Source organism: Cebus imitator, unplaced genomic scaffold (assembly GCF_001604975.1).
Source record: "Cebus imitator isolate Cc_AM_T3 unplaced genomic scaffold, Cebus_imitator-1.0 Scaffold88, whole genome shotgun sequence".
Taxonomy (NCBI): Eukaryota; Metazoa; Chordata; class Mammalia; order Primates; family Cebidae; genus Cebus; species Cebus imitator.
This window is the reverse complement of record NW_016107403.1, coordinates 5,699,025-5,712,601: the sequence shown is the minus strand read 5'-3', so window position 1 is coordinate 5,712,601 and position 13,577 is coordinate 5,699,025. Positions and strand designations below refer to the sequence as shown.

Below are 13,577 nucleotides of genomic sequence, written 5' to 3'. Positions count from 1 at the left end.
CACATAATGTGCTTTGACAGTATCATATTAGGCCTCCTGTCTAATATACAGGAGAAAAAACATACGGTCTCCTGTCTACTCACTGTTTATGCACTGACAGGTCCGACAACCATTGTGATCACGCTGGAAACCATTAATGCAGTCCTTCCCTGTCAGAGTGCAGTTTGATAACTCCCCACACGCAGGTGGATCAATTGTGATGATGGTTGGTTCTAATAATAAAAAGATAAAAAATGATCAATGAAACATATGATTACCTCCTAGATGCTATTCAATTTTTGAAATCCCACACCATAATGTTACAAAAATCTAATCAACAATTGTCATCAAATCCCACACTTTTATGCTCTAGTAAATTCTTTAACCCCTGAAACAGATATATTTGTATTCAGATTTTTGAAAATGTGAACACTCTACTACTTTGTGTTTGAGCAATTCATGCAGTTTTTGGTGCCTCCACACAATTCTTTGCTGATGGTCACCGCTACTGGAAGCAGACGAGAGAGGTTAAAATGAACTCCATTTAAATTGTTAACTGCTCTTCCATTTCTTTCTGATGTTTTCTGAGTTTATTTTTTATAATAATCAGGACACAGCTGTCAACTATCAATTATCTCACTCTCATTCTGTAATACTTCTGAAATCTGTTACCATTTTTTTTCCAATTAATAAATCAGTTTTTGGAGGTAGTTTAAAACACCTGGATTTCTTGTATCTTTTATGTGACACTCTCTCACTTATGATAGATGATATGACAGATAACCTACACACTTATCCTCAGGGCCCAGAGACTTGTGAGAGTGGCAGAGGGAGATACAAGCGTTCAGGAGAAAGAGTGAGCAGCCATGCTGGGATGGACACAAAACAAAGCAAGACCACAGGAGACGCTTTACCTTACCTGCCATATTGATAAAGATTTGCTTTGGGGAATAAAAGCAACTACATATACTTACATGAGGCATATTTTGTGTTTATATGTGGTTTAAAGTGCTGTTCACAAATGCCTTCCAGCTTCACCATATTCCAATGAGGTGGGTGCTATTATTATCCTCTCTCTACAGATGAGGAAATCTAGCACACTGACTTGCTCATGGTTACAGCATTAGTTTGTGGGGGACCCAAGACTGAAACCCAGGCAGTCTCAGCTTCTGTGTAACACAAAATCTGCGGTAACAGTACCTGTTTCTTAATGCATCAATAAGGGACAGTTTACATAATGCCAGGTTGTGAGGACAGTGTTGCCAAAGGGAACAGAGGCACTGACATATTTATGGAACATCTTCTCAACCAAGACACACTAACATCTTCAAAGTAAGCTGTTGCTCACAGTATCTTTGTGAAAGAGCTAAGTACAGAAGGTCTCTATCTACATTTTCACAGATGGAAAATATGAGGTGCAGAGAGGGTGACTGGCTTATCTAAGTTTACATAGCAACCCAGTAGCAGGCTGGGAATAGAACAGAACAGAGGTTCCTAATCTCCTGTCCAACACTCTATCCATTAGTCCACACTGTCTTCTCAAGTTTCATCTCCTGTTACCAGGAAAGAGATCAAAATAAGTGTTTTAGCTGCCACTGCTAAGATCAAGAGTTCTAAATTTTTATCCATCTTCTAAAAGGGAACAGTGATTCAGTTCTGCACAGGTAGCAGGCAATGACTTATTAAAGAGATGCTTAGATCAGCATTTTCCCAGTAAAAAAATGTATGAAGTGAATATAGCACATTCTCTATTTTTATTACAACATACGGTTTGAACAACATCTTACTGAAATTTTTATATAAACTTTTCACTGCTATAGTTTCTAATTTCCTTCAATAACCAAGGTATTATTTCTGACAGGTAACTTTAAACATCAAAAAGTAACTGAAATTTAGTTTTAATATATCCTGAATTAGATACGGTACTGCTCCTCCCCTCCATTGTCTTAAAATTTACTACAAACATCTTTAGTTTTCAAACTTATTAGTCTTTCTTTTATCACTTTTACTAGCTATCCAAAACGATTCTATTCCAATCTTCAGCTCAAGACTGCCAATGTTTTGTCACAATTATGCTAACCACAAATGTAAGAGACAGCGTAAGACATGTAGCAGGTTTAAGTAAACCTACCACAGGCTATCCCAGTGAGGAAGGACTTTTATGTTCTAGAGTGATTAGGGCAAAGATGACGGATGAATTCTGAACTCTGTGTGCACTGCTTTTACAGACAGCTTATAGGTAAAGAAATGTCTTAAGCACATCTACACATACCAAAATCTTCTGTTCTTTACTGACATTTAAGATGTGAAATTTATGAGAAAATTTTGCCTTCAGAAAATATACTATGGAAAACTATATGTTGAAAAATGCATAATCATAGAGTAGTACAGAATTTTAGCAGCAGTGGATTTTAGGGATTTGCTTAGAGAATCCACCGTCCAACCTTTAGAAAGATGACCTTCTACCTCTAAATGACATTTGTTCTCAATAGTGATATATGTGCTGTGTGTGTGTGTGTGCGTGTGCGCGCGTGTGTGTGTGTGTGTGTGTGTGTGTGTTTGCATATATTATGATTAAAGGAACAAACAGACTGGGACGTCTGAGGATCAGAACCACAATGCTGACTTGGGCAGCCCCGTATCAGTCACAGAAGCCAATCTATTCAAACGGCTTTTTTTTCTTTTTTTTTTTTTTTTTTTGAGACGGAGTTTCGCTCTTGTTACCCAGGCTGGAGTGCAGTGGCACGATCTCGGCTCACCGCAACCTCCGCCTCCTAGGTTCAGGCAATTCTCCTGCCTCAGCCTCCTGAGTAGCTGGGATTACAGGCACGCGCCACCATGCCCAGCTAATGTTTTGTATTTTTAGTAGAGACGGGGTTTCACCATGTTGACCAGGATGGTCTCGATCTCTTGACCTCGTGATCCACCCGCCTCGGCCTCCCAAAGTGCTGGGATTACAGGCGTGAGCCACGGCGCCCGGCCCTATTCAAACGGCTTTAACAGTTAGGTAGACAGTCACAGACGTACATCTAATGTACATTTCTTCAGGAGAGGAAATATATTCAATGTTTTCCTAAAATATTCAGCATAACAGGTTTTGTTCACTTGAACAAATACAAATGCATAAAAGGGCTATTCAGTATGTCCTGGTCCTACAATGTGCATGTTAAATATTTCAGGTAAAACAAGCCCTATACCTTCCAAGCCTCAATGCTATAGCATGCAAAAAGCAAAAAATCACTTTGTACCTCTAAAATTAACATTTTCCCATTCACTTATGACCTATATTAGATGAAAGACACTGGGAAGGATAGTCATTTCAAATTTTTACACCCTCAGTATTTAACATTAAACACAGAAAAAATCCAACAAAATCTTTTACTCATGAAAACTTTCAATTTACTTTGGAACTATTCAATTTTCCCTCGATAGATTAGGCTGAACACAGCAATAGTCACTGCGATATGTTAAACATAGCTACAAGTCTAGGTTTTCTTAAAAAGACATTTAAACGCTTGGCATCTCATTTTATTACATTTAAAAAATACAACTAATTTTCCTACTCAGATACAAACTGGAACAAATTTTAAAGGTTTTTTTCTGGGTGGTAACGCATGTTTCTTGAGTCCTTAATGCTAATATCCTATGTCATTGGAGCAACCGCTGAGTTGTAATAAACACATTTGCAGGCGACTAGTTGTCTCCTGGCGTTTCAACTGAAGTCATACATTACATCTATGCCTTTCGTCATTCTCCCAACATTTGAGTGTTTGGTTTCCTATCATGTGAGGCCGTATCTAGAGAGTTAGATTTCTGTGAGAACAACATTACAACAAAAATATGACCTGTAAGTACACAGACTATCTACCTATTAATAAATTATCTAGAAAAAAAATCTCTTATTATTGTTAAAGATGCCTGAGTTTGCTTCCAGTCCAATATATTAATATATAATCTCAGAACTGGTTCTATTACTAATGTCAGGGCAATTTTTTGAGAAACAAGTGCCATGAGACAACTGAGATTGAATTTCTTATGCTAAATAATTAACTCCAAAGTGAGAAGTATCTGACACCATCCTGAATTAAAGCATTTCAAATCAATATTATATTTACAGTTCTTAAAGAATAATGACCAAGAGCTAGTCAGGTTCTTAACATAGCTTTTAGCCAAGAGCGTTCTTGGTAGGAGAAGAGGTGATTTTAAAGAATCTGGAATCATGATATCTCACTACGACTGTTTCTCATCCAAAAAAATAAAAAAGTTTGTGGGAGTGTCGGCAAAATATGTGAAATATACATTCTGCTTGTCTAAAAGCTAGAGCATCCTAAAATTTGTTCATCAGGAATTGTTGTTATCCCATACTTTAGTCTATAAAACAGTGCTTTGAATATGGAAAATGTCTGTCAGGTCTTGGGTCTGCAGACTAGAAGATTCCCATTTAAATCCTACATTTCTGTGCTCCTATATTACATGGGGTATGGCACTGAAATTGTGTGTCAGAGACTACATGCCTTTCTAGAAGGATGATGGTGGTCCCCTATCTTTGGTGTGTTTGGTAAACAGAGTTCAGTTGAACAGAGGTCCTGCTAAGACTTCTGGGATGCATCCCTGCACATGCCTTTCTAGAAGGATGATGGTGGTCCCCTAACTTTAGTGTGTTTGGGAAACAGAGTTTGGTTGAACAGAGGTCCTGCTAAGATTTCTGGAGGCACTGATGCATCCCTGTACATGATACTTGTTGCTTGGAGCAAGGAAAACTGTGTCCCTTAAACTGGCTGTGGAAAGATGTGTCAGTAGGCCCTTTTCAGAGGAGAGAAATGGTTTTAGATTTCCTCACTTAGGAGAATGAGGAAATGCTTGCATAAAGGTGGGGTTTTGGAGAGGGGAAATTCAGCGAAGTACTGTTTATGGGATCACCCTGAAATTCTATCTCATTTTGTATTGAATGAGCTGAAGAATTAAAGAAATACCTTAATGCCCTCCAAAGGAAGAAGGCTTGAAAGAGCAGGAATTCACTGTCTTTGGCTACAACTATTTCCAAAGGAAACCTTCAAACAGCTTCCTTGTGGAGAAGAAATCTAGAAATAGTTTGAGCCTAGAAGCAATAAAGAACACAAATGGGTGTTTGTTATGTCTAATGGTTTGCTGTTTCCTACTCAGCATCTGAGTGGGATCCATTACTCACCTCAACCTGCTGTTTTCTTGAACAATTTTTAGAGACTCTCCAAGCACCTCAGACTGTCCAGAGAGCTATTTTTAAAAGAACCCTTGGGATTGTGTAATGAGTGCAGATGCTCAGCCACCCATTTTGATTCCAAGTCTTAGATAACAACATGTTGAAAGAAAATACAATAACATAAACACATATTGATTCTTTATTTTACATTTATTAAAAATGTAGGGTTATTTCTTTCATATCCTAAAAAGCCTAACAGATGCCTTGTCAGTAAAAGTATTTCCAGGAAAATGTTAGTATTTTTTACAAATTATAGAGAGCTTCAGGCACTAAGTTATTGAAAAACACCATCAGTAGTTTATATTTATGTTCACATATTTCCTAGGAGAAATTTTATCTGCTCAATGGGGAAATTAAGCTACTGGGATCACATTTAATTTGATGAAAAATATAAAGTTAAAATGAGAATCATGAATCTAACTCAAAGGCCATGGTGCTAGACCATAAATATACGTTCGGTTATTCGGCTGTTATAAATGTTTAAGCAGATGTAAGCTCTCTCTATTTTCTTGCCTTTTGTTGTTTTATTTTATGAGAAATTCTCCAAAAAGTGGCCAAGGAAGTAAGTAAGCTGAAACTCAACCTTTTAAGATGCTGGTATAATGTTTTTAGATCAGTCTTATCCTCACATCATATAGTTCAACAACTCTGGGAGAACAATAAAATGAACATATTTTGACCCTCAGTTATTTTTAAATGTATAGTGATTATGTAAATTCACTTCTGAAACAATATAATCACTGGTTTTTATACTTCAGGTACATGTAGCTTAAATGACAATGTTAATAGATGCTTTTAACTTGCTGTCTAATCTGTATTACTCCACTGAACTTCTGGTTTTGAATTAATCCATATAAGGTTCTTAGATTACTATGAGCTGGTTCTCTCTCATAAATAATGTTAATTATCTCCGTTAAGATATACGTGAAGCACTCTTTCTGATTAGCAGCCCTGGGAAAGCTGACAGCCAATAAGTAGCTCTTACGCATGGGTGGGTGACTCTGTAAATGTACAACTGTGGAAGGCATAGAGAGCCATCCCTGTTGGGTCTGTGTGTAGCACTGTCTTGTGAGGGGGGTAATTAACTCTGCTTTCAGATTCTGATTGTCTCTAGGACTGCCACCTCACTGTGCTGTCCCCTCTGGTGAGCTACAGGCCTGGCTATGGAGAGCAGCTGTCTGCCAGCACCCTTCATGCCTATGCATTCATACAAACACACACCCACACACTAAGAAAAGTCTTTCTGGAAAAAGCTCTTTATAGGCAAATTTCTAGAAGAAGTGTCTTTTTTTTTTGTTTTGTTTTTTTGTTTTTTTGAGATTAGGTCTCACTACATTGCCCAGGCTGGTCTCAAACGCCTGACCTCAAGCAATCTTCCTACCTCAGCCTCCCAAAGTGCTGGGATTACAGAAAAAGTACTTTTTAAAGACAGATACATTCTTACATTTCTTCATAAGTGAAAAAAAATTCAAGTAGAAGTAATAAGATAAATGAAGCTAACAATACCAATCTGTCTCTTTTTTCTCTTATTTCCTCTTCTTTTGGGCTTTAATAATACTTTGCATATTTTACATAGCTCTTCTCTGTAAAATCCCAAGCCTGCTTCTTTGATTATGAGAGACAAAAATGAACAATTATGCTTCCTTTTCAGACTTAATTCAGGCACTCTTTCTTAAGGTAGTTTTATTTCTTTATTTGGGGGGTTGGAGAGGGCTGAACTTGGCTAGGCAATGTGAATATCCAACGAGTAGGAAAATTCCAAAATGTCACTGACTTTACATGGCAGTTCAATGGCTAAATATATCAGGTCTCCTATCCGGGGCCATAAAACTGGAGATAAGGCTGGCCAAGACGCATCAAAGCTGCTCTGTTTTGCTGTATTTTCATATGTCATTCTGTTATCACAGATGCTTTTCAAATGTGACCTGTAACTGGTCAGAACACCTTTCAAATAAATCACCAAATTGTCAACACAATTGCATCTTGGGAAGAGAAGTACAGTGAAGATGAAATTTTCCCAAATGAAGCTAGAGGGAAAACTCTACTAACACAGACAATAAGAAAAAAATAATTGAAGATATAAAAATTCCCTAATCTGGAAGTAGGAATTTTTGCAGCATATGAGTGTGTACTCAAGAAAGTCTCATTAAGTCATGGAAAAAGTCTCTTACAGTTGGAGTTTTCAAATTCTTTTAGCTGCTACACATTTGGTTATCCTTTTTTCCTTTGTACATTTCTCATAACACCTACATCCTTGTAATTTCTGAAGGGCTTATCTCACAGCAGTTTATTTTAAAACGAATAGTGTGCAAATAATCCCAAGATTTATATTATTTTGTGATCAGAAAGAGAAGCAATCATATATTTATTTTAGACCTATGTATTAATTTTGCATGCTTTTCCTGAAGAATCTTGGCTGTTAAACATATTAATATTTTTCTTCCTTTATCAATCTCATATTTAATAGGAAAATATGGTAGTATGATTATGAGATTATTAAAAGGCCACAAAAGACAAATTAAAAGTATTTTTTTATAGAGTGGGGAATGTTTTTCCAGGAGTCCAGCTTGAGACAGCTCACAAAATTATCACTGGATTCTAAGAATCTAGACCTTTTATAATTGTCTTACATTTTATTCTTATTCTTTTTATTGCTAATGTTCATAGGAATTATATTTTGGTAGCCTTTAACTAGAAATAATGTGTTATATTAATAGGTATGTGTGTTGAGTGTGTGTGCACATTTTAGTAGCTATTTGCAACTTGGAGGGTGGGTCAGGGGGTCAGAGTTTTGGTAATCTGAACCTAGACTTCTGGGAAATGACTGAAAACCAGAGGGGAAGGGTCTGCACGTTAGGGACAATATTTCATTCATGTTTATAACCTCAGCACCTAGTACAGTTTGGTCTACAGAATTGCTCAATGAATGAACAAAAAGGGGGGAAAAAAGACATCTAAGCACCTAAAGTCAGTGTACATTATTTGGCAAAGAAGAGTTCCCACTCAAAATTGTCCCTAAGAGGCTGCATCTCTAATATTCTTTTAGAGGATTAGACAGTAAGTTCCTTAGGGTCCACGTCACTGGGGCAGTCCTCTGCACATAGGAGGTACACAATAAATGAGCTCCACTGAAGCATAGAGCCAGATCTGAAGGCTACTGTAAACCTGACACACTTAATAACAGTGAAAATGGAGTGCAAATCCCCAAATCCAAGCCATCCAAAATGAGATTACTGAGTGATGACACTCAGTTTTCTGAGATGGAATAAAATATGATCTATATATTTGCCTTAAGAAGATATAAAAGTACACAAAACATTACAGAAGGCCTCCCATTAAATTCTGACATCCCAAATTTTAATTATCTGGAGAATTCACTTTTGGAACTACCCTACTCCTTGATGATGCAAAACGAAAAAGTGTTATTAAAATAATCCTGAAAACAGCTAGGCACGTATTCACCTCAGGCGCTCAGCTTCTACTTCATGAAGTACAAGCACTTTTGCCGACTGCTCGGCAAGCTGACAACTGGATTAATGAGAGACTGACAAGCATCAGAGAAAGAAAAGGAAGCGTGCAGACCAGAATGCACAAGTGCTGGTGATGGTATCCTGGTGCCTGGCAGACTGATGGAGGCTGAGCAGCTCATTTACTCAGTGGGGGACTTAAGTGCCAAAGTTAGGGCCTGGGGCCTCGAAATTGGATGGATATGAACAAGAATGGGCAGAGGTCAAGCCTGAGAGGATGGGAGAGTGGGTTGGGCTCTTGGGTTGAGTAACGTCCCTAGGTGGGAGGATGCAGGAATGAACAAGTGGAAGCAGAAAACAGATCCAGCTCTCCCAGAAGTCAAACAAAATTAAAAGCAATGTCAAAATTCCAGTTAGAGGCTCATGAGAAGAACTTGGGATCAAAGCCTAGGCCACAGAGGTCAGAATAACAGTAACTGGGTCTCAGTAATGGGGATGGAGCTAGGAGTGAGAGTGGCTTTTGAATTTAAGTCACAATGATCAAGTCCCTTGATATTCACCATCTTATTTCCTAATCCCCTGTCTTCTCACGATGGCGGTCTGCCGGGAAGTAATGCCAAGATCATGAATTTGGAGTCAGAAAACCTAGCTTGAGTCCCTGCTCTCTCATTATCCAATATGCTATGATGGACCTCTCTGGGCTTCTAGAAAATGGGAATACTCATTATTTCTACCTCACAATATTCCTATATGGCTCAAACAAGATTGTCAAGAAAAGACTATTCTCTACACTGTAGGGGGTGACATGAACGTTACTTGTTCTAATTATTGATGTCATGCCGATCCTGTCTGCTCAGAGCTATAACTGGTCTCAGGTAAGGGCTAATTAATGAATTATCAGCCCTTTCACAGGCCTCAAATGCTCAGCTGATAAACGGTATGACAATTGGTTTGGCATTCTGAACCCTGCCTATTGTAACTTAAGCAGCATTTTCTATCTCCACTGATAACATGAAAAGCATCTGAGATGTGGTTGGGTCTGTGCTGTCTTTTCATATGGCCTGGTAAGCTCTGGAGCTTGTTAGTGACCAGCCAGTGGTGCCTTTCACATTTGCTGAGTAGCAGTCTGTTATCATTGTTCTACACTTTGACTATGTCTATGATGTCTCCAAGAGAACAGAAATCTCTTAGTAATCAGCTAATCCAATGTGAGTTGAAATAATGATTCTGTGTGCCTGGCTGACCGTGTTCTTCCTCTCTCATGATGGGGGTGTTGCTAGATCTTTAGGGACAAAGACAAATTCATCAGAGTATCATTTATACTACTTTTTATCGTTGCCAGTGTTTCTGCCATTCTCAAGTTGAAAGATACAGATCTATCTCTAAAAACTTTCTTTAATGAGCAAATCTCAGTATCAGAAGTCAGGGATCTCAAACACATGTCAACAATAAGAGAAAAGTTCAACCAGTACTTTATAACAATAAGTGTAGGGCTTCTCATGCAATGAGTCGTGTTCTTAGCATCTCTGTCACCGGACTGTGGAGCACCCCCTGTGGAATTCGTCTGACATAAAATCTCCATGGAATCTTTTAAAAACTTGATTCCCAGAAAGGATGAGAGATTTATGGCTTTGGAAAGATCTGAGCTTGCCGACCCTCTCATTATGCAAGGCCTGAGGCTATCCCAAGTGGACAGCTTATTATCTCCAAACATATTAGGGCTTCCCTAACAAATAGAGATGCCCTGAATTGTTTAAAAGTGAGCTGACATGCAGGGCAATAGCTGTCCAGTTAAGGTGAGAAAGAACATGATCTCCTGTCTTTCTACTGATAGGTAAACTAAGGGAGTTCAACCATCGTGTAAGGCACAGGCACCAGCACAGGCAAATGGTAGGCACTGGATATACACGAAGAGGCATATAAATATACCACATTAGATTACAAAACAGATCCAAGGCAGTGTCAAATTATATCATAAATGAATACTTTTTTTAAAGTAAGGAAATGGGGATCCAGGTAAATTTTAGCTAGAAAAGAGTAGGTAAGCTGCAGGCAGAGATGAGGTAAACACATAGAATGCATGCTTTGAGTTCTGGTGCTGGTCAGGTAGTGGCTTGCAAATCAACTGCTCCAGCAGCCAATGTGAAAGCTACAAGATTCGCAGGGTCCACAAGGATCAAGTATTTGTCCTTAGGATCTTGAGGATTCTTAGCTGTGTTTTACTATGCTGCTGCAAAGTAAGAGTTGGAGCCTTGGATTGCACCCGTTTATTGGCAGCTAGCATTAAATTCTGTGATCTCAAATGGTCCGTATACCTGAACTGGGCTGTGTTTCAAACAAACCGGATACATCCAGCTAATCTCTCAGATGCGAAAGTTAAACTCCACTGAGGTGTAAACAGGTATTCTGTAGATATAAATGGTAAATAAAATTTGGTCCAACTGCTAATCAACTTAAACTCAAAATACTATAAAACAAAATGCATGTTTTCTGGCAAATTTCAAAAACATGTTAAATGTCCAGTATTGCCCATCCCACGCCAAATTTAGATGAAACTGATGGTATGATTCCTGGACCAAGATCTGGCACTGCTGAGTCCCCTGGCAACAGACTTCCCAATCTGCACTCTGGGAGCTGATGCAGGGGAGTATTAGGGAGCCTCAAATTAAGATGCTGATAGGTGGGTATGATGCTGCTCCTACCACCTCATCAGCCACCTGTGATGGGGAGACCCACACATAGACAAGAGATGTTCTTTAATGGACAGTTCCCTACTTTCAATCTGTCCTACATCTTTAAAATAGCATCGCAACAGACATTTTATATGCTTGTGTGACATTGTATCTTCAATAATCAGATAGATATAACACAGAAAATAGTTCTAACGGGGCTTTAACAGTGACACTGGATTTTTCACATCTTCAGTGCTAACCCTCATATATTAAGCTATGTGAAATCATTTTGTTTTTGATACACTTAAGGCTATACCAGGAAACAGTCTGGTATAATTAGAAGTGGAATTCAATAACTAAAATATTAAAAATAAATTATATTAGAATCACCACCTATTTTAAGCTGTTTCTATAGGTAAATTATTTTAGTCTAATTTATTTGAAAATATGTTGGAATAGAGCACCTGCAATATCAGAAAAACGATGTAATACAGTATATGACCATTTTAATGTATGCTTCCAGTCCCTAGAAGTCATAAATGTAGCAGGTAAATTGATTTTTTTTTATAAACACACCAGGAGTTATACTTACAAATAAGTGTTATTGATAAAAGTACTCACTTTTAGTACTCACATATATTCTTATGCCAAAATGCTGTTCATGTTAAAATTCTATTTGAAACCTCTTCATAGTTGCTTTCAGAGCAAATTACTATGTCATAGAAGACAAAGTGCCTTTATTTTACTGTCACTTTTTGCTTCCTGTAAAGAGTTTCACTCAACTATACTGGCCATCTTTTTTTTTTTCTTTAAACCAGACTTCAACATAAATGACTTTGGCTATTTTCTGGAGTCTAATAAATGTTCAAAGTCAAGGGTTTACAAAGCTGAGGATATTCAAAAGGATGTGCTATGATCTCTAAAGTCAATTTCAAAAGAGAGGCACCAAAAATATTCCGAATGACTATATTCCTGGACTAAGTGTACATTTTCCCCATCTAACTTCCGAAAGGAAAAACACTCCACTTAAATATGTACATTTTAGCATGTTTAAAAATAATTTTTTACTATCTGGTGGGGTCTTGCATTGGGGGAAATAAGCAAACATGCTTCAAAGGAAAAGTGCAACAAGGTACTTTAAATACAGGGGTATTGAGTCTAATAGATTCCTTGAAACTGAGGCAAACAGTGGAAGGAGATGAAGACGAGGATTTAAAAATAAGATGGTCTAATATAGCCATGTTAGGTAAAATGACATCTTTTGAACATTGGGCAATATGATTACTAATTAAAATATTAAATTCTCCTGGGTAGACAAAAGCTAAAAGGAATCCAATTCTGCTACTTATCAATGGTTACAGCATATAGGAGACGGAATCTTTTCTTTTTAAAGTCTGTAAGCCTTTTCTGAAGGGCATGTCTCTTAATAACCTTCATTAACTTCTGTTTGGTTGCCTAAGAGTTGTCTCATCCAAAAAAAGTTTAGCACAGTCTCAAAAGAGATTGTGTTTATTTAAGCTTGTTGGAAAAACATTCCTATCATTTCAAGAATGACTAAATATTTTTCATTCACATAGTTAGCATTCCAGACTATGTTTTCCTGCCTCTGTTGATTAGATGAAAATTAGCAGGCCCAAGTCTGATCTATTAGATGCAATTACTGTCTTAGGAAAATTATGAGACTCCCAGAAATAATACCCTTTTAGGTATGGGAAGAAGACGGCAGAGGAAATAAAGAGCAACCCACCCCCTTGCACGCCACCTCAATAGGGAAGTACTTAACAGCTGAACTCTGTAAACTCAGGGGCAGAGGAATTTCTAATCATGTGTTTCCAAATTAGCTCTCAACAGTTCTGAATATTTAAGTCACTGATCAGTTTGGTCATCTAGCAAATTAAGAGTATAAGACCAACCTTCAATTTTATTTGTAAAACTTTGTTCAGCACGGCAGCCTTACCAAAATCAAGTACAAAGTGCAAGGCATTACTGGTACAAGCAAAGACATGCTGGACTTGGAGAACAAGCAGCAAAATCTCTAGCTATAAGCAAGAATAACCATTTCTTCTCTATTAAACTACTTCCACAACATTTATTTATACACCTGTTTAACTATTAATGTAATTGGTGGATCTAACATGAAAAGAAAGCCATTCATATAAGGTACATATTTCTGTATAGTTGTGAAAAAGTCATAAAATCTTGAAAGTGATATATTAAGGC

At 37.6% G+C, this 13,577-nt stretch overlaps 1 protein-coding gene across 5 annotated transcripts in view; it reads right to left on the bottom strand.

Annotated features, from left to right (window-relative positions):
• The window catches only part of CRIM1 (cysteine rich transmembrane BMP regulator 1), a 194,133-nt gene that overhangs the window by 46,779 nt on the left and 133,777 nt on the right, over nt 1-13,577 (bottom strand). For all 5 annotated transcript variants that reach the window (XM_017534875.2, XM_017534877.2, XM_017534878.2 and 2 more), the window contains one exon: nt 84-212. In XM_017534875.2, coding sequence (XP_017390364.1) covers nt 84-212 — 129 coding nt within the window. The remainder of the gene's footprint in view (nt 1-83; nt 213-13,577) is intronic.